Below are 22461 nucleotides of genomic sequence, written 5' to 3'. Positions count from 1 at the left end.
TTTTCTTGAATGTATGTGGAGGTATGTAAAGTTCTTTTTCCTACATTTATTGAGATGTGCTCATATTATTATTTATCCTTTCATTGGTTATATATTAGTTACATTAATTTTTTAAATTTTAAGCTAATCTTGCATTCCTGGATCAATCCAAATTGGTCACAGTGTATTATCTTTTTTACAGATTGCTGTATTTAATTTGCTAATATTTTCTTTAGGATTTTTGCTTGTATGTTCATAAATGATATTAACATGTAATTTTCTTAAACTATCCTCATCAAGGTTTGGTATCAAGCCTAGCCTCATGAAATGAGGTGGGAAGTGTTACTTCTTTTGTAATATTCTAAATTTTGTTTCTTATATATTTGGTAGAATTTGCCAATAAAACTATTTGGTAATGGTGTTCTCTTTGTGGGGAGATTTTTAACTACTGATTCTATTTTTTTCTATGATTATTGGACTATTCAGGCTTTCTATTTCTTCTTGATTCTATTCTGTTAAATTACTTTTGTCCAGGAATTTGGCCATTTTATTTATTTTAAGTTATAATATTTATTAACATAAATTTACTTATAATATCCTTTTATTATTTTCTTAATTTCTCAGCATCTATACTTATATCTTTTTTTGTTCCTAATATTATTTACCTTTGCTTTTTTTTTTATTGATCAGTTTGGCCAAGTATATACATTTTATTAATATTTTAAAAGAACCAATTTTTTGACTCTGTTGGTTCTGTTTTATACTTATCACATGTTATATCGATTTCTCCTCTAACTTACTATTGATAATTCCTTCTAATTCTTTGAGTGCATTCTGCTGTTATTTTCCTAACTTCTCAAGTTGGATACTTAATTATTAAATTTTAGTCTCTCTTCTCTTTTAATGTAAGTATTTAAGGTTGTAAATTTCCTTCAAGTATGCTTTAGCTGCATCTCACATATTTTTCTTTGGTTCTAAATATTTCCTTTTAAAATTTTCATTAGGATTTCTTCATTATCCCATGAGTTGGTCAAAATATCTTTTCAAATTTCTCAATATAGGGCCTTTTCTAATTATTTATTTAGTTACTTATTTCTAACTTAATCCATCAGCAGAACCTGCTTCCACTTTCAAAATATATCAAGGGCCCAACTACTCTTCATCACCTCCACTCCCACCACCCCGGACAAAGACACTAGTTTCTCTCACCTAGAGATTGCAAAAGCCTTATAACTGCTTATTCCTGCTTCTACCTTAGCCCATTTTTGCTCTATTATCCTAATGATTCTATTAATACTCAGTCAGAGCATATAACCTCTCTGCTCCTAACCTGTCAATGGCTTCCCATCTTGGAGTAAGAGCCAAAGGTCTTACAATGGCTCAAGGCCCTGCATGATCTGTACCCCCTCTCTTCTCTCTGGCCTTATGTCCTGCTGCTCTCCCCTCACTCACACTGCTGCTGCCACATTTACTTCATTATCCATCAAACACAGCATCTCAGGTTCTATGCATTTCCTGGACTGCTCTTTCCCTAGAGATCTGATTGATCTTCAGGTCTTTACTCAAATATCACCTCAGTGAAGTCACATCCCTTGTCAACTGAAAATTTCCAAACCCTGCCCTGCCCGCTATCCTTGCTTCTACTTTCTCCTTAGTTCTTATCAATGACTAACATTTATGAGAACATCTGATGAATGGCCAAGGGCTCTAGAGCCAGACTTCCTGCATTTGAATCTTTAACCCACCACTCCAGTTGTGTAACCTTGGGCAAACCTTTGACCAAAGAGAGATAGAAGCTGATGGATAAATTCTTCCCTCTTTCTTCTCCAGGAGAAACTCTCCTAAGAACACTGTTTAAAAGGCTCCTTGGAGGACAGCGTGATAGCACGTTCTTATACTGGCTTTTCTTCCTTCTCTGCTTGTCCCTTACTCTTGCTCCCTGGGACTGACCTCCCTAACTAAGTAGTAGCACATAAGCCATTTGCCTCAGGCTCCTCTTTCTGAGGACCCTAAGCAAAGACACCATAATCCACATGAACTAAAAATAGAGGAAATTTCCTAAAGGGGATATAGGTACCAATACCCCCAAAAAGGGGGAGCCATATTGGGCAGGCAAAAAGTTCAGGCAATCACTGCAGAGGTGGTCCTAGTGTCCTGTCAGTGTCCTTCTGACATGACCAAGATAAAGATACACAGGGGTTGGGGATATGTGCTGGCATGTTAGACCAGTACAGACCAAGACACATGGCCTTTAGCTTACGGAAGGGGAGAACATTTTTTTAAAGCTAGTACAGTAAGTAATAATTTACTAATTTATATTCCCTTGAAAAGCTATTAGAATCTTGCAATTATACTCAACAATCATATAGTTCAAGGAAATGTGTTTTAAATAAATATAAAAAATATCTGAAAGTTGTGAAGATTAAATCTTCTGAAATGGTATCTAATTATAATGCTCTAATTTGTTTGCAAGATGAGTCAGTAAATAACATTAATTGCATTTAATTAGGAGAAAAGCGATATAAATAAATGTTTAAAACTCTCATGAGTGAGTGTTTTTCAGTCTAATGCTTTTTCCTTTTTAATTTTTGTATAATATTTTGCTTAGTAAATGTGTTCATAATAGTGGCATACCATGAGTCTAACTTATTTTACTTCTAAATAAGCAAAATTTGAATTAATGAAGTTTTACTGTATTCTTGACCTTCACTGAGAACCTTTTACCTGAATAGAATTTAAACTGCAGAGGGTAGTATTTATTTAGATATGTGTCTCTTATTATGAATGGAGAAACATGGGGTCACTTTCCCTTACTTCTGTTACTGAGAAGAAATACCAAAGGTTATGACAAACATTGTATATTTTCATTTGAAACTTTCCTATAAGGGTATAAGGGTTTTACTTAATATGAGTGGTGGTGGAAGAGTGGAGTTGTATAATTCTTCAAGAAGTAAGTTCAAGACAGACCTGTAATTCTTCCACAACAAAAATATTAAGCAATTCAGAGCAAATCAACGTTTGTACTAGTTTTAGACAAACCATCATGTAGCAAGGGTTGAACTGGTGGAGGAGAAAGAAGAACAGTCTTCTCATTAAAAACTGAATGTCACATTGACGTCTTGGTGTAAAATAGCTAATATTTCCCCTTTTTCTTTCTTCCGGAACCACGGAAGGGAAAGGCAATTCTCCCTTGAGCTTAGTCTGTGAGAACTCAGTCTGAGTTCATAGAGTTAAGATGCAGTACTAAGATTGTTTTTCAATATCCTAAACATGCCATAACTCTGATGACTTTATCTGAAATGTGCTATCTTAGCTCCTAGTTATTTTTAGATCCTTTCACTTACTAAACGTGTCTCATAACAGGTGGTAACCACTGCAGACAGTGGCTTTAACACCACCGCAGCACTGCTGATTTCAGATGGCTTCCTTTGCGTTCCAGTTAGATGAATGAATGCCAAGAGTCTTCTCTTTTTAACATGACATCACAGAAACTCAATCCAAAGAGATGAAAAATTATCATGGGTTTCCAAACTTTCCAAATGTATGAGCTATCACTGGCAGTTTTTTCAAGCTACCTCAAACCTTGTTCTAATGTTTAAGGCACTTTTACGTTGTCTTTCATAGAAATAGAGAAATATGGTGTCAGGATAATGAAGGACAACAAAAACATGGATTAAACTGACTGGAGTGCTGTTTCCTTTCCTTCCATTTTCTCCATTGGAATTCTAATGTTCCCATTCATTTCATTTTGGTTTTCTACGTGTTCACACTATTCCGCGGCACAGCTGCATGGTCAGCAGACCTTGATGAGCTGTGGTGCTCCCTTACGTTGATAATTCTGCTTTTTCCTTTTCATCTCTCTCTCACAACCAGAGGCAGCTTGTGCTTCTTTTGGGAGTCCAGCTCTTAACCAGTGATCTGAATTTCTTAGTCAAATTGGCCCTCCCTTATCTATTTATTATTAATAAATGAATAGATTCTTCAATTTTTTCTCTCGGGCCTTCCTACATCTCCTTTTCCTCCCTTCATACTGACAGCTAGCTATCATCATCTCTTAACAGATTAATAAAATATGTACTTTTAACATGCTTTGTTTAACGTGGGTCCCTCCAAATAGATATATTTTACTTCAGTAATTTAGAGAGATTAAAATCACTATCCAGTGGCTCATTCTAAAATTTTAAGTCCCTTTAGATTCACTTTTTGCAATGATTTCATCCCTGAATATGAAAATCCATTGCATTTTACCATTAAATGTTAAGAAGTACAACTTCTCAATTTATAACTTTTCCCATAAGGGTGACAAATAACCTGAGTTTCTAGAAATTATTCCAGTGAAGTTAGTCACAGAATTAACCAAAATAATTCATTAATCTTGTGGTTTTAACATATTTTTAAAATACTGATGTACCAAGATACATGAAATCTTATTTGCTCATAAAACATAACATCAATTGCCTTTTAGAATGAGTAATATTTAACAAGGAGAAAAAGGTGAAATCAGTTGCCACCACTGAGAGAGGTAAATAGTTTGGTATTAATGTACTCTGAGTCACCACAAAAATAATTCTCATTGTACATATTTCCTGAAATCTTCCCTTGGTCATCATTCTCTTTTGAAAAGTTCTAGTCAAGGAATTAGCAGGAGACTTTGAATCTCACTCAGGGTAGTGTTTCTTAGATAGTTTTTTTAGATTCAATATTTTGACTTAATTTTCAAGCCCATTCAGACAATCAGCCTAGCTAACTTTCCTCATACTAACTGTCTGACTGAATAAACTGGCTCAGCAAACAGCCTTGAAATGGGACACCAAACTTTTTCTGTGAGTTCTTCTTTCTCTCCCTTCTTTATCCTTTATTCACAGAGTCTGCCTTTGTCCTTTTCTGGTTCCTTCCTTTTTGACACACAGCCTATACTTCTTAAACTGTAAGCTCCATGAAGGTAGGGACCATGTCTATCTCCTTTCTTGTTTTGTCTGCATTGCCTAAATACATAATAAATAGTGGTTAGATAAGTAATAAAGTTGGTAGATTAAATCTGGAATAAAATTAACATATATGCTTATAGTGATCAAAGGGTTCTGAATCCCACAATATGAATATCACATTTCCTAATTACAGTCTATTTATATGTAAAGTCTTTCCAAGAAAAAGTTAATTGTGCTTAATTATACATAGATAAGATCATCTTTTTGCTTAAAAAGTCAATTATGTGGAAGTGGGGCTGGAAGAAAATATGGTTCCTTCACATAAGATGAATCCAGACTTGAAGTCAAGTAGAGTGCATTGAATTTGAATGAGAACTATCTCTGTTCTCTGCTTGGTAAGAGTTTCCTTCTCTTCCTCAAACATTTCAAGAAATAAGAGGATTCTTAGGCTGAGTCATTTTGAAATACATGGTCCATTTTTCTCACTTTAGCTAATTTAGTGCCTTAGTCCTTTCTGTTCGGTTTACAAGTCAAAGCCAGGGTTTTGTTGGAGTACAGTGACTTCTTAACCATTTCACCAAAAGCTACTGTTCTGTTTGAATGGCTAGAGAACTGTGAGGCAATCCATTTTCATTCCTAAGATCATTTAGTTGTCAAATTCTAGACTATTAGCAAAAATTTTATTGTTTTAAAAGGTAAATGTTAAAAGGAATATGGTTAAGTTAGATTTTCTAATATAATTACCATTCATCATTTAAGTCAATTAATTAGTTAACTGAATTACTTTACCTGTATACTGAGGCTGAAAAAAAATGTAAGCACAATATCTGTGAAGTCTACAATAATTATAAATTGTTCTCTTTCCCTGTATAAGAAAGTACACTTCCTTATGAGGCATCCCTGTCCACATCCAGGCAGGTGGGAAACTTAATATTCCAATTGGAAGTGTCCCCCCATTTCTGGCAATTTGGAAAAGCCTTTTTTGTCTAGTTTTTAGCTCTGTACTTTTGGATACATATTGAATCAAATTAAATGTTCAAACTTCTTATCAGAACTGTTCTTTCTTTTCAAGGATATACCCTTCCTTTCCCCTTCCTCAGTGTGGTTTCTGGGCACAGATGAAAGTTCAATAAACCATGTACCACTGGGAAAAGGGGTTCATGGTCTATATGTGGTACTTGTCCTTGATCCTCAAAGATCTCTAAGGATGTGCTCTTCTCCTCTTTGGATACTGGGCAACCTGCTGATACCTGTTCACCTCCAGTTGAGAAGTAAGTTATCCTTTCTGCTCTCTAGGTTTTAGCCTTCCTAAACCTCTGAAGAAAAGCCTACAATTAGCACAACTCACAGTTTTTTTTCTTGGCCTATGCTGGGCGTATTTGTCTCTGTGCCACCCCTCCACCCCTGGCTCCATGTTGGCTCTCACTATGCTGCAAACCCTGAGTCTTAGGCATATAATTCATCTAGCTACTGGCTCAGGCTACCCAAACCACAGCCTCTGGTATTTTGAAGAGCTCATTTCTCTCTAAAAACAAAAAAGCCTCAGATTTCTAGACTGTTGCTTCACTACAGTCTAAATATTAGGGCATATTTGGGGCTCTAAACAATGACTTCTTGGTTTCAGCTGGAATGACTCCATCTGTCCTTCCCCTAAAGTGCTGAGACTCATTGATTCAATCATTGAGGACACATAGAGAATTGTGATTTAAAGGGAAAGAAAAAACTTGATTGAGACCGGAAAATTTGACAAAACAACTTAAAAAATCAGGATAAAATATTTTTTTTTTTTTTTTTTTTAATGAGGATCTTGAATCAGATGCGTATGTTTGATTGATTGATTGATTGATTGATTGATTTTGGCTGTGTTGCGTCTTCGTTTCTGTGCGAGGGCTTTCTCCAGTTGTGGCAAGCGGGGGCCACTCTTCATCGCGATGCGCGGGCCTCTTTCGTTGCGGAGCACAGGCTCCAAACGCGCAGGCTCAGCAGTTGTGGCTCACGGGCCCAGCCGCTCCGCGGCATGTGGGATCCTCCCAGGCCAGGGCCCGAACCCGCGTCCCCCGCATTAGCAGGCAGACCCCCAACCACTGCGCCACCAGGGAAGCCCGGATAAAATATTTTTTAAAAATCAGGATAAAATATTTTTAAAAAATCTTTTGGAACATATCGCTGACCTAGCAATAAAGCAAGACATACTAGAGACCCAGAGAGGTAAACAAAGTGCTGAAGCTGGATCTTCATCTTGAGGGAATTTTCCAAACCCAGCAAACTTCTGTTTCCATGGTCTTGAGGGGAAGGGTGCAGGAGACAAATTTCAGGGCCCAGCCAAGGTGGGAAGTCTAACAGGAGACCCTCTCCTCTCATAAAACAAGAACCACAAAAGGATAAATTTCATTGAAAAGGCAAACCAGAGACAATAACTCTCAGTGGTTGCAAGTAAAATAGACCACCTCAAACATTTTCTCTGTGTGGAAGAAAAAATAATCTTCATTGAGAATTTATATCGTGGACTGACCTCACTTGGAGTTTAAAGCACATTAGATAAAGATGAAGAGAAAATTAATAATATGAAATAAATGTCTGAAAATATGATCCAAAAATACATCATAAAGAGGCAAGGAAATGGAAAATATAAAAGAGAGGTTAAGAGACATGAAGGTCAAAATGAGAAGGTCTAGCATACACCTAATCAGAGTTTTCTATAAAGAACAGAGGGGATAAGAGAGATAATACTTGAAGAGATAATGGGTGATAATTTTTCAGAAATGATGCAAGATATCAATCCACAGATTCAAGAACCTTGAGGAGGAAAAATAAAAAGAAATCCCTTCTTGAATATATAATGATAAAACTGAAGAGACCCAAAGAAAAGAGATTTTAAAAGCAATCAGGGAGAAAAGACAGATTACCTTCAAAAGAAGAATATTCAGAATGATAGCTGACTCCTCAAAAACAGCAAAGTCAGTGATGATGTCTTCAGTTTGCTAAGTGAAAATACCTTACGTGAATGAGGGCAAAATAAAAGACTAAGTTCACTTCGTAAAAGTAAAATTAAAAATAAATTTGTAAGTAATCTAAGATAAGTAAAAACTGTTTGCTACCAAAAACTAAAAGAAGGGTATACCAGGCAAAAGGAAAGTAACCCCAGTTGGAAGGACTGAGATATAACAAGGATTTAAAAGAAGAAAGAGAAAAAATTAGGAGTAAATCTAAATTAATATTAACCACATATAAAAATGTTAATATCCTGTGGAAATTTTTTTAAGATAAAACTAAAATAGATGACAATAATAGTGTATAAGTTACAAATCAGACAACTGATGTTAAAGCATTCTAATGTTCTCAGTTATTTGAGATAAGAGTAAGTATATTTGTTAACTTTAGATTTTTATCATTTACATATGCAAGCTAACATGTTCAAAGTAATAACAAAAAAAAATGGAAATAGAGGATATAATTTCCAATCTAGTAAATGGGAAAAATATGAGAAAAAATATTAACCTAAAAGAATATAAGAATGGAGAAAAATGAAACAGAGAAAAAGCAGATAATAATCCAAATATATATGTCATTACAATAGAAAGAAAGGACTAAATCCCTTGGTTTAGAAATGAAGATTGTCTGACCATTTTTAAAAATTAACTATATGCTGATTACTGGAGAGTCCCCCTAAAACAGAAGAATATACAAATATAAAAAGTAAAAGGATAGAAAGAAGATATATAAGGCAAATAACAACAACAAAAAAAGCTGAGATATTTCTATTCGTATTGGATAATTGAAAATTTTACTAGAGCTAGAGAGAGTCTACATAATGATAAAAGTTTCAATTCACCAGGGTGATATAATATTTCTGAACATGTGTGTGTCTAGAACTAAATTTCAAAATATATAAAGCAAAATATGACAGACTACAAGAAGAAATAAATTCCATATCCATTCCATATTGGATGACTTAAATGCATCTTTCTAATTGATAGAACAACAGCATCAATTGATCACTTGCACCTAACAACTGCAAATCAAAAACTTCATGGAAATTTTCACACACATTGACCACATACTGGGACTTAAAATAAGGCTCAACAACGATGTCTTATACTAAGCAGTACAACCTCATTAAGTTGGCCACTGGGAAGGACTGGCCACATGTAGGTAAGCTTATTCCAGAGAGGATTTTCAACTCTGGAATGTTTCCACTGGCCTGGCTTACCAGTCCCTTCATGTTTTATGGCCCACCTAAAACAAAATAAAAGACAAAAAGGAATTTAGCAAGGTTATCACTTTAAAATATTCATTGAGTACTTCTTATTAGGTAGGCAAGAACTCAGTTTGAATTAAAAACCCAAATCTGATAATTTACTGTGTACAAGAGGCATAAGTAAAAGTAATTTTTAATGAAAGAATACATTTTTAAAAATTAGGATAATAGACAGTGGAATCTGAGGCAGAAGGCAAAGTAGAATAACAGTCAATTTATAATAACAATGACATAAATAACAATACTAACAGAAAAAAAATCAAGCAAAACTTTTTAGACATTTAAAGAGAAACCAACATATACATAATCACTGTGGGAGACGTCATTACATCACCAACAGATTATGAACTACTAGGTAAATTTTTAAAAATTTTCATTGGAGTATAGTTGATTTACAATGTTGTGTTAGTTTCAGGTGTACAGCCAAGTGAATCAGTTTTACATATACATATATCCACTCTTCTTTAGATTCTTTTCCCATATAGACCATTTCAGAGTATTGAGTAGAATTCCCTGTGCTATACTGTAGGTCCTTATTAGTTATTTTTTTTATATATAGTAGTGTGTATATGTCAATGTCCCAGTCTCCCAATTTATTCCCCCTTCACCCCTTCCCCCCTTGTACCACTTATATGAGCAATCTAAAAAACTGGTACAAATGAACTTATTTACAAAACAGAAATAGAGTCACAGATGTAGGTAACGTTTTTTAAGTAACAAGTAAGGACATAAAATACTTGACTGCTAAAACTAGTAAATGTAAGTATGACCATTTACTTATAGACATTTTAGTCTGTTAACAGAAAATGTGTCTTTCTCAATAATTCTTGAAACATTGTAATATTTCCACACACTAACAAATTAAACTTCAATACAGTTTTAAAATAAAAATTGAACAAACTACACTTTGAAGCAAATGACACAAAATTAGATATAAATGAAAGTTTAAATTTCACAATTTCAACCGCAAGATAATTTTAAAAACACACTCTCTCTCCCAAAATACTATTATACCAGACAAGGGGAGAAAAATGACATGATCAATACCTATTTAGCAAGCAATGAAAATAATAATCATGAAAACTTAAAGAATACATTTAGAATTATATTCAAAGATAAATTTATAATGTTAAATGCTTATTTATTAAGAGCTAAACAGAGAAGGGAAATTAATAAAGCATTCAACTCAATAATTTATTTTAAATATATCCCATGGAAAACAGATGAAAGAAAGTAGTAAAGATTCAAATATAAATAAAGAATTAGAAAATATTTAGACTATTAGTAGAACGTTTAAAGAAATGTTTTTGAAATGAAAAGTAAAATAGCAAATCTCATGCAAATAAATTTAGATTAAAAAATATACAAGCCAAATAGAAAAAACAAGCAAAATATTTAGCATAGAGAAGATTAAAAGAGTATATTATGCATGTATATGTTAATAAATACACAACTTTTGAAGAAATAATTTTTGAAAACCCTTAAAGATTTGAAATAGAAAGTATGCTCTTGCTCATATGACTTCACAGGGCATGGAACAGATCATTTTCGTACTATATAAAACATTCTAAACCATAAAGATATAGAAACAGCTAATTCATTCCACGAATGGGAGATAAGCTTCATAATAAAGTCAGTCACTGGTAATTTAAGAAGTAAATCAACAATCTTACTTAAAATCAAAGATGTGAAATTCCTAAATCAATATTAGCAAATAAAATTTAACATTATGGAAAGAGAATAATCACTATAGCTAAGTAATAGTCAGCCTAGAAATGAAATGATGGACATTTATTAATATAATAAATCACTGATTAATGAATGAGAATAGAGAAGCAGCCCATCACCCATAATTTTCTAGCACATGTGATGGTCATCTGAGTCTAGAAGTTTTCTGAGCTTGCCCAGCCTCATCAGAACCATCTGCAATATCCAACCCTCTGTACAAGGGCCCAGGTATCCCCAAAGCTTGCTGGAAGTTCTTGGGGCCTGGATATTGAGGGGTGGTGGCAGGAAAGACTTGCTCTTTACCAGCCTAGAACCTGACCTCCTGCTACCGTGCTCCGATCTAAGGCCAACACTTCTGCTTGTTGGCTAGATCCTTATCCTCTCTCATCTAGAACTTTGCTCCCACCCTGAACTATTAATTTTCCTGCCTTTCTGGTCATTCCATCTGCATAATGTCTGACAGCTTGATATCTTAAAAAAAATAAAAATAAAAAAGAACTTTCTCTATACCCCACTGTCCACCTCCAGCTGTTGCTTTATCTCTTTGTGTCCCCTTACAGCAAATTCCGTAAAAGACTCATCTCCTCTTCTCCTCCTCCCTTTTTCTCTTAAACCAATTCCAACTAGATTTTTTAGAGATCTCAGAAACTCCAGTGAAAATGCCCCATCAGGGTTTTAACATCACTAAAGCCAAAAAGGTCATTTCTCAAGACATAACTGAACTAACATCAGGGTCCAACATGATCATTCCCTCCTTTTTAAAACACTTTCTTGACTTGACCTGACTTCATTTGACTTCCATGAAACTACTTTCTCCTGCTTTCCTCCCATTAGTAGCCAAAATTGTTAGTCTCCTCTTGTGTGCCACAGGGTGGGAACTATAGCCTGTGAAAAATCCAGGGCCTGCCACATCAACAGAGTTTTTAGATGTCCACTGGTCTGATGCGTGTAGGGCGATTACCATAAGGTAAAGGACAGGTTATTGATGAAAAGATACATCCTTCTGAATGAGATGCCTATGTAACTTCACCCCATCAGGGTGTCTTTAAAAGGAGCTGGTCAAGTTCAACATAACACTGTTAATAAACATTCACATACAGCAGAGGCCATTGGGCTGCAGAGTTCCAGCATAGTGTGAGCTTTTATGTAAAAGCAATAGACCTCTTAATATGATGTTTTATAAATGAAAAACTGACAGACTCTTAACTATAATGGCACTAGCAGGCCCAGCTATAATGACTGTACATGTGCATAACATAAATTAGAACTTTACAGCATCATTAAGGACTCTGGAGTCTTAATTCCTGAAAGTCAGCACTAGGTGGAGACAATGATTCGTGCAATGCTTTCAGGCAGCCTTTTTCTTGCCCCTCTGAGAACTTATTATTATTTAATATTTTCCATTCTTTTCTTCAGTATGAAAGAAGGTGTTCTTAAATAATTGTCATTTATAATAGAAACACTATATAAAACAAAACATCTCATGTTTTGAAAGGACTTACTTGAACACACACATATATACACACACACTACAAGGTAGCGAAATAAGTTTCAAAGGCAAGTTTGTTTATTTAAAACAGTATCTTTATTAATCCTGCCTTTCCATTAAAGGTAAAATTCTATTTACGATATTTCATGAGTATCTACCTTCATGGACAGAAGTATGACCAAAGTTAAAATATCTTCCTGGATTTACATAAACCTAAAAGATAAAAAACTTAGAGGATCATTCCTCAGCATTTCAGTTGACAGAAATCTCTTCCCTCAAAAACTAAGTCCAGAATTGATCATATCAATTTAGTCTGATTAATGGAGTCATTAATCAGAATGCTCTATTCAATTAATCTTATAAAGGAATGGGAAACAAAAACACTTTAGATAATGTTTTCAGAGTCTAGTGCCTTTGATAGGACTTCAGCATTGTGGCAGGCTCTGAGAAATCGTGCACTGTGACAGAAAAGTATTATTTTGCACTCTTGGAAATCAATAGTAAGATAGAAAGAAACCTAAATGTGTCCCAGTTGAAGAGAAATAGTCTCTTTTCCATATTCTATCAGGACACAATTACATTGTTTCCAACAATGTAATGAACATAGTAATAAAATATGATACAATATATAATTTGGATCTGATACAGTAAATTATAAATACTATGGCAAATTCCAACTTAAATCAGCAGTCTCTAATAAACATGCATGTAAAAATGATCAGATGCACATGCTACAACTGTCAAAGAAACTCTAACTCTTTGCTTTACACCAGGACCTGTTTATTTATTTAACTGGCCATTTTTCAGTTTTTAAGTTTATCTAAGCCGCAAGATTAGACCACTTAGAATTCATCTATAATTAATTTAAAATTGCATGGCTCCTCAGAAACAGTGAAAGTGCATTATTCATACAAAACAATTATATGTTTCATACATGGATCTTGATAGAAATCAGTTTATAAGACTAACATTAGGTACCCCGTCTCTGAAAAAAGAAAAGGATAGGAGAAAGAAATGGGCAGATTGCAAAAATGGTAAGAATAGTATAATAGCTACCTATTTTGATGGGATTTAATAATAGCCCAACAAATTTCCATAGATTTGAACTGTTTTGAGTTTCTAAGCGTCTAGTCCTCTAGACAGAGAAGAAATTATTTGAAATCAGGAACTACATATACAAGCTCATCTTAAACATTGTATAAGGGTTAAAAGATTAGATACATAACTAGAAATCTGAATCCATCTGTTATCAGTCTCTAGGCTTTTACTAGTATCATTGTATCAATATTTTAGGCTACAATAACCTTTCAATTTACACGGAATATTAAAGCTAAATTTAATAGTTTAAGAAAATAATTATTTTAAGATTTAAATTTTAAATAACTTTAATAGAAACAAGGCACTGAAGACTGCAGTGTTTTTAATTTACAAGCCAAAATTTACAAAGATCAAGTAATTTCTGCATATTATACATTATTCTACTTTTTTCCTAGAATATCTTATAGAAACTAATAAATACACAGGGAATTTGTTCTTCTGTTTTATATATTCCCATTTGCTCCATCTCTTCACATTATTTTGATAACTAGCAAAGTACTTAAAACGGAGAATGAATTTTAATGGCAACTAAAGGCTAAAAGGGGAACTCAGTGATCATGTTTCCATCTTGCATAACTGGGAATTTTTAAGAATGAGAAATAATTCCAACAATTATGCTGAAAAGAATACTTATTTCATAACAATTTCCATAATTGTATATTATATTCTATCAATTGAAAATCATCAATTAAGACTTAACACAATTCAATTTTTTATAACATCAATTATGAAATATAGCGGAAACCTATAGTACATTAATGGTAATTGCCAGGAGTATGTATGTATTTAGTCTAGAAAAATAAAGGGATATACAGATGGATCTAAAGTCACACCTGACATCTCTTGCCAGTTTCTTTTTTTTTCAAAAAAAGTCTTTGACCTGCTCTATTTGTTTTGTTTTTCTAGTTGGTTGAGCTTTCTGGTTATTTAGATTCTGGATACATAGAAGTAATCTATATTCAGCACTAAAAACCTATCATTATCTCCCATAGTCCGGGAGTTTTATACTTGTGTAAAAGCAAAGCTCTCTTTGCAAGTACAGTAAAATCTCGATTTGTAAACAAAAAAACCATTTTCCCTTCAAATACTTGCTTATGGTGGAATCTGATGTGGTCTTTGAGTTCTTGAATCTGTTTAATTAATCACCTATCTGGGCCTGACAGCTTAGCTTTGGTATCTGAGGTCTTTGGGGTATCCACTACCTGAAGTTTCTGTATCAATTTTTATGCAAATAAAACAAATTAAAAACTGTCTATTGAGTGCCTGCTCTCTCTCCCCTGCACTATGCTAGGCACTACAGATAATGCAAAAGAAGTTAGAGAGGGCTTTTGCCTTCAAGAAAATTATAGCATTTTAGGAAGAAGCAAAAATTACATACCTGGAAAGTTTTTGAAAACAATACAAGACAGTATGTAATGGAAAAAAAAATGGCACTTTCAATAAGAGTTATAATAGGTAGACCTAATGGAAAGAAAATAATATGAGCTTCATATTATGGAAAGAAACTGTTGGGGTGGGAGAAGAATCCTTGAAAAGGATGCATGAATTCTGTATACATGGAGAATAAAGAGTTTGGGATAATGAGACAGAAGAAGAAAGATGCCATTTCAAGATATGGAAAAGGATACAATCTTTTCGTGTTACATAATAGCTCCAATGTATATGATTTTTAAAGACACAGAGTTCTAGCTAGAAGAGAGTTGATTTATGTCTATAGCTTTTCACTTCCCAGTCTGTAATATCTAGCCAACTCTTTTGCTTAAAGCAAAGTGCTTCACCATTTAAGGCTCTTGATTGCCTCTATTTATTCATATCAGGAGGGAGCAGTTATCCCCCAGATCAATTCTCCCTTCCTTCAGTAATAATAGATTTTTTTATATGGGCACATGGCTACCCAGCTAAAGACAAGAGCTTTCCTTGCATTTAGGTTTAGCCATGCATCAAAGTTCCAGCCAAATGAGCTGTGAGTGGATATGGTGTGCTTCACTCATAGACTTCACCTATCAAACAATCGGACATGTGCGCCCCTGGTCGCTTTTCTCCATCCCACTGGCTGAGATGGCAAAAGCTGAAACAGCCACTTTAAGACCCTTAGGTAGAAACCCCATGATAAGAATAAGAGCTGCCTACCGGCTCCTAGCACCTCCTATCTATAAACCATCATGCAGAGAGAAATGAGCTTCTGTATAAGCCTAAAAGTTTTGGAGTATCTGTCAGAGCAGCTTAGCCTACATGCTTTCTAGTATAATCTTGGTCCTTTCCATGGCTCCAGTCTTTTACTTTTTCCTGTGCTTCCTCTGCACCTTTTACTGCTTTCTCTGCTATTTACCTCTGAGGAACTTTTCATGGGTTGCTGCCACCATTGATGGCTCATCTCCTTCCTAATTCTCATTGCTGCTTTCATCAATTCCTGTCCTGTCTTTTCCTTCCTTTGATGTTCACCCACTGGTCTGTCCAATGGTCACTTTCTCTGACTCCTTTAAGAAATGCTCTTAGAGACAGTGACTGATAGCTCTTCAGAAATATTGGCATTAAAAAGATAGACCCCAGTTGCCTGATCTAAGGTGGTGCTGTGTGGGTTCCCAGGGAATCATGGGATGGACTTTAGTTATCACTGTGTCACTATTCAGGAATGGTCCAAAGATATTGGCAGTCATGAGAAAGTGAGTGGTAGCTTTTTGTAAGTATTTCCTCTTCAGGAATATTTTCCCAAACAGATTTTAAGGTCTTCGGAGTGCCAACTGTGAGTCACATTTTAGTTCTGCATCAAACAAAGATCCCAGAAAACAGATGAGAAAAAAGAAGAACAAGCAACTGAGAGGGAAAGAAGAACAAAGTAGAGGCTCCAAAAGAAAAGGACAAGAGCAGTCATCTAAAGAAAAGAAGTGATGAGGTATAAGAGCACTGGAAAAATAATAAATATTAATAAGAAGTCTACAAAGTTAATCAAGTAACAATAAGGATCTTTTGCCTAAAGTTGGTCCTTGGAAGGTCCATCCAACACATTTTCAACATTTATGCTGCTGGGTGCCAGGGATCCAAGGAACTGAGACAGTTTCTACCCATGAGGAGTCCCAGTTTGGTGAGAAAATGGACCAGTGAAACAAATACCAGTGACATAGGTGATGGGGGCTCATGGGGATTATACAAGGTACTGCAGAGAACTGAACAGAGAGTCACTGATTCTTCTTGGGGGGCAAGGGGGGTCAACATGGAAGAGATGGGAAGTTGATTTCCCAGAACTCAGGCAAGAGTCTGGTCCTTAGGACATGCTCTGTCCACTTAATAAAGGAATGAATGAATGAGCTAATCTGGACTATATTTAAAATCTACTTAGTGAATCTGGGTTCTCAATTCCCCATCAATTGATACCAAAATTCTTGAATTCTTAACTCTGAAGTGAGAGAAGATAAGTAACACGCAAGACTCCTCTTACATGTAAGTAAAATAATATCATTTGCATAATATGATTTGGTAGATAATAGAATGGCCCTCTACTCAAAATTATGTCTCAAAACTAGGTCCTGAAATTCCATCATTACCAATTAATTTCTTTATGACCAAATAAGTATTTCGTTGTTTGGCCAAGACCATTGCAAGATTTGCAAAACAAAATGTCAGTACATTATGATCTGTGGTAGGCTGTAAAATGGCCCTTCAAAAGATATCCATGTCTTAATCCCTGGAACATATGAATGTTACTCTATAAAGCAAAAACAGACTTTGCAGATGTGATTAAGTTAAGGATCTTGACACAAGGAGATTATCCTGAATTACCTGAGTTGGTGTAAGCATGCGTCATTATAAAAGAGAGGCAGGGGGAAATCTGACCCCACAGAAGAGAAGACGACGTGACCAGGGAAGCAGAGACTGGACTGATGAGGCTACAAACCAAGTAATGACAGCAGCCACCAGATGAGTCTTTTCTTGGATCTGAAAATAATTTGTGGGCTACTTTATTTAACCTATCATTTCTCAGTGAGGGAAATGAGGTCCAGTAAGACTTACCCAGCTGGTTATAGGAAGGGCTTGTAGTAAACTTAGATCCCTACGTCTCAGTGAATCACACAGTCCCTTTGGGAAAGCATACCTTTAGACATAAAGAGCCTTGACTGTTCAGAAAGTAACCTAGTCTATGCAGTAATTCTACCAATTCAGTTCAAGTATTACTGTCATAAAGGAGGTACACAGTAAGTGTGTGCTGAGTGAACTGTTAAAATCAGGTTGTAAGATGGCCCTCTTTCTGTTCTTTCACAGAAAAAGTGAGTTTTCTCTGAGAGACACGAAGCAATAGTGACTTCCCATAGTCTCTGAACCTTTCGAAGAATGGTCTTCTGTATTTTTCTTCTAATGCAGTGCATTATATAGAAGAAACTCTTAATAAAGACACATGTGAACAATTCTACATTTGTCACAGTATGATACTGTGAGCAGCATAAAATTCAGTGTATGAGAAATGGTGTCTATTTCTACTAGACTGTAAATTTCATGGGGATTTTGTCTGTTTTGTTAACGGTGCATCCCCAGTGCCTAGATCAGCATCTAGCACAGAGCTTGCAGTGAATAAACAGTTGTAGAATGTAGGACCAACCGTAGACCTGAGCAACAAGTGGTCCTACCCTGGACCTCACTTTTGTCCCCCTCCTGCTTCACTCAGTGGGCGAGGAGTGCACGGCACCCAGGGGAGGTGTCCAGCTGGAGTCCACGTGCCTCTTCCCCACTTCCAGACAATTTTCTGAGACCTCAGGATTCCCTGGCCAAACAGCCCCAAACTTGCTTCCAGGGACTGGAACAGCCTCCACCCCAGCTCTATCCTGATTGTAAACCTCCTGCTGGCATGCAGTTCCTAGTATTGAAAGGTGGCCAAGGGACTGCACTGCTTGGGGTGGAGCAGATATTGGACATGGGAGCTGGTGTGGTTACCTATACATTTTGGATGCCATTAAGTGTTAGACATAGCTGAGGCGGTGAAGAGAAGATGAGTCGGCTGTGGGCAGGGAGTCTCTATTTTATCATGGGACAAAAGGATTGCTTTTATCCCAAACCTGAAAATTTAAGAGGATGCTGGACTGAATAAATGGATGGATGGATGGATGGATGGATGAATGGATGGGTAGGTGCATCAATAATTGCATGGATGGGTAAACGAATGAAAATAATGCCGCAACATGAACCAATGAGCTATACCAGGGACAGAGAAATGAATGGGGGCACGTGAACTTTCCCAGAGACTCTGACAATAGCCAAGTCTGTCAAATTGGACAAGGATCTCTTTTAGTGCCTTTAAGGATTCATCTCAACAGTAACAATATTGTTCAGAAAAACAGTGACTGTTCATGTCTCATGATCTTAAAGTGACCAAAAAGGTTCTCCAACTTTAGTCGAATGATGACATAAATTGTAACTTTTTAAGATAAAGTTTTCAACCAAATAAAATTTTTAAATGTGTCACTTGACACATTTTGATATCAAAATAGATTCAAGCTTCAATTATAAAAAGAAAGTTCTAAAGTCACAAAAATAAAGCACTTTCTCTTGCCAAGACTCCACCTGGCAGCAGATCTGGCACCTAGATGTGCTCACCAGGCATTTGTCAGCAGAGCGAAGTCATTGAGAGCAAGCAGTCTGATGCCAGACCCCTGGGATTAAATCTTGGCTTCACCTCTGACTAGCTGGGTGACCTCGGACCTGTCACTCTTGGGATAACAAGATACCTACTTCAGAGAGCTGTTATACAGATTAAACACATCATTATCTGTAAAGGACCAGAACAGTGTCCGGCCCATAGTCAGCACTCTGGAAAGGCTGGCTTCCAGAGTTAAATGCTATGTTACTGTTAAATGACATAAATGGTATGTGACCCATAGTGTTAGCTATTCTCACTATATGACAAATTATATTTAATCTCTAAAACAGGCATGGTCTCTAAGTGTTGGTCAATTTAAATTTTAAAGGCTATTCTCTAAGCTAACTACAAAGCAACTCTGGTAGTAACAGTAGATTTCAACCATCTCAAAATATTTTTTGGTTGTTGCCACAATCGACTTTGGTTAATGTAACATTAATTCAATGGGAGTTTTGTAAGTCAGCAGGTGGAAAGGCTATGTTTTAACTTTGTCTTCCCTGGTTAATGAAGATGTGTTCAACGTTTCAATCACTTAAATCTATGCTAAAGTTATAGAATAATAAAAAAGAACCTAATATCCACCTGTGCTAGAAAGCTGTAGGTAAATTGTACACTGAGAACACGAAAGCAGCACCAAGGAGAGCTACCCAGAAACAAAGATAAATGGATTGTATAAACTGTAAAAATATTAATAATAATAATAATGATGATGATGCCTTCTACTCATCTTTTGGAGTGAAAATGACACCACTTACACCTCTTTTTATTTAAGAAAATTTTAAGGTTTTATTATTTTCCTTAGAATAGCTAAATATAAATTCTTAACCTCAAATATGCACATAAATTACATGTGTTTTCGAAAAGTCATGCATGTTAATGGTGCACTAAAGGCAGTCCAAAGAATTTCTGTTTGGGGGAATCTCACAAATAGTTTCTATTTCCCCCATTATTAGTATTGCTGTTGTTTTTCTTAAAGCATCTTATTTTAAGAATACACTTCATGACTTCTTCAATGGTGAGTTAAAGTTACACGCCACTGAACAAAAAACCTTCAAATTTTAACATTACAACTTTAACAGGATCTGGGAAGATATTATCAGAAGTGTCAGCAGCACAATGAAATTAACACACAATACCCACCAAACTTCATAACATTACCTCCTTTTTCACACAAATCAGACTGATTTGAAAGATAAGCATTTGTTTGAAAATTAATAGCAACATTCTTTTGTTTCATTTTATGCAGCTTTAAAGACCTAAGGAGACTTAGGAATTAATTGCAGGCTTCTAATAAACACAATGATGTAATGACGTATTTAACATTACTGTTTTTTGTTTGATTCCAAATAAATTGTAGATTTTTTTCTGGGTGTGATACTAAAACAATTACCATTTTGCAAAAAGGATAATTAATCTGCAATTTTTTCACATTAGATCATACATCTCTAAAGAGTGCCCACGGATTTGATAGTCTTCAGCTGCTGTGTATTTATTTTTCATTTTCTCTACTGATTTTTTCTACCGCCCCATCAGTGCTGACATTTAAATGAGTGAGTATTCAACACAAATGTGATCATTTGTACAGCATCCAACGCGGCCCCATACTGAGATGATTGCTTCTGGGAGCCATCCACGGGTTCTCAAATAGGGGGGAAAAGCCAGGCAAAATTTTATCAATTTACATTTTTCTGTGATTAATTTTTATGCAAATAAGGGCCCGACCGTGCTCCCATCTCACCTGAATCATCCGGATCATCAAAGACAAATTGAGCATCACTTATTTAAAAAATAGGCTTTAAACTACTCTACAGCTGTGTTGGAAAATGCTAAGAGCAGGGCATGAACTTCTCTAATATAATAGGAATAGATAAGAAAATGTCTTTTATGTGCATTTTGTACACAATGCCATAAACATGAACTTAACAAAATAAAAAATTGCCTTTGCTTTGAATATTCTCTGGTCTTTGCAATATTCAGCAATGGGAATGACAGCATATGAAACAATATTTTCCCAATTTCTGAATGCATAATCAGAAGTATCTCCCATTAAGCAAAATATACTGACCATTACATGTCTTTGCCAACTTTCTATTGCTTCTGGATGAAAGTGTCTAAAGATAGATTAAATATGTAGGGGAAACAAAATGTCACAGAATTAAATGACAAATCTTAGTTTGTGATAGGGGTTCATATCGTCAGTATTATGTTGCATAAAATTGACGTAGCACATTTAGGTCTGTACGATCTATTTCTAAATTCACCAAACTTCCACTAAAATAATAGAATTATTTAGTTTGCATTTGGGTCCCATTAAAAATTATAAAAATCATATTGGATTTTTTCAAATAATAATATTCTCCAGATTTATGAACTACAAATAAAGATGTTTTCCATGCTACCTGGAATCAAGTTAACAGTGTGATTCATAAATACAGTCACAGCTTACAAATGCCACCTCAGCAGTAACTAAGTTCAATTTGCTATTTTTTAGCAAAAGCTATACTTTCTCACATGGTATCTTTTAAAAGTGTGCTTAGAATTTTTTATATATGACTCAGTTATCAAAATCTTCCCAGATGTCTCTTTTGCTCTCACTCACAAAAATAATCGCCAGAGCAGAAATAAATTGTTGACAATTCTCCGAGAATGGAAACAGACCACAGGGGGTCAAAATCTGGTTATCTGAATGGGCGATATAATCGAAGGTTCAGCTAAGCTAAGGGAATTTCAACATAAACAATGCTCTTATTTCCAAGAACGAATTCTCCTTTATATACAATAGTGGAGGAATGCCAGTCCTTTCCTTACTGCTGTGAGAAAAGTGCCGGAAAGGAACAAGATTAGAATCTTAAAAGCTGTCCTGGGGAGCTAAATTACTGTGCAGCGTACAGGTGAGGAGGTAAAAGGAGCAAAAATAAATGGAGTTTATTCCATGGTTTTTAGGGTTTATTTCACGAAAACAGAAATAAAGATATCTAAATCCATAGTTACAGTCACTCTGTGTGAGGTGGCTCTGTGTATGTGTGTGGCCACATGTGTATGGAAACGTGTCATTGGCCTCTTCTCTCCCTCACCAACAAAAATATGCCACTCGGGGCTTCCCTGGTGGCGCAGTGGTTGAGAATCTGCCTGCCAATGCAGGGAACACGGGTTCGAGCCCTGGTCTGGGAAGATCCCACATGCCGCGGAGCAACTGGGCCCGTGAGCCACAACTACTGAGCCTGCGCGTCTGGAGCCTGTGCTCCGCAACAAGAGAGGCCGCGATAGTGAGCGGCCCCCGCTTGCCGCAACTAGAGAAAGCCCTCGCACAGAAACGAAGACCCAACACAGCCAAAAATAAATAAATAAACTCCAA

At 35.6% G+C, this 22461-nt stretch overlaps 1 protein-coding gene across 1 annotated transcript in view; it reads right to left on the bottom strand.

Moving 5' to 3' along the window:
• Window positions 1-22461, bottom strand: part of DCDC1 (doublecortin domain containing 1) — a 481625-nt gene that overhangs the window by 78279 nt on the left and 380885 nt on the right. The window contains 1 exon segment of the mRNA XM_057552454.1: window positions 9020-9143. Within this exon segment, the coding sequence (XP_057408437.1) occupies window positions 9020-9143 (124 nt within the window).

This window comes from Balaenoptera acutorostrata, chromosome 9 (genome assembly GCF_949987535.1).
Source record: "Balaenoptera acutorostrata chromosome 9, mBalAcu1.1, whole genome shotgun sequence".
Classification (NCBI taxonomy): Eukaryota; Metazoa; Chordata; class Mammalia; order Artiodactyla; family Balaenopteridae; genus Balaenoptera; species Balaenoptera acutorostrata.
Note: the sequence above shows the minus strand (reverse complement) of the source record. Positions and strands in the feature narration are given on the sequence as shown.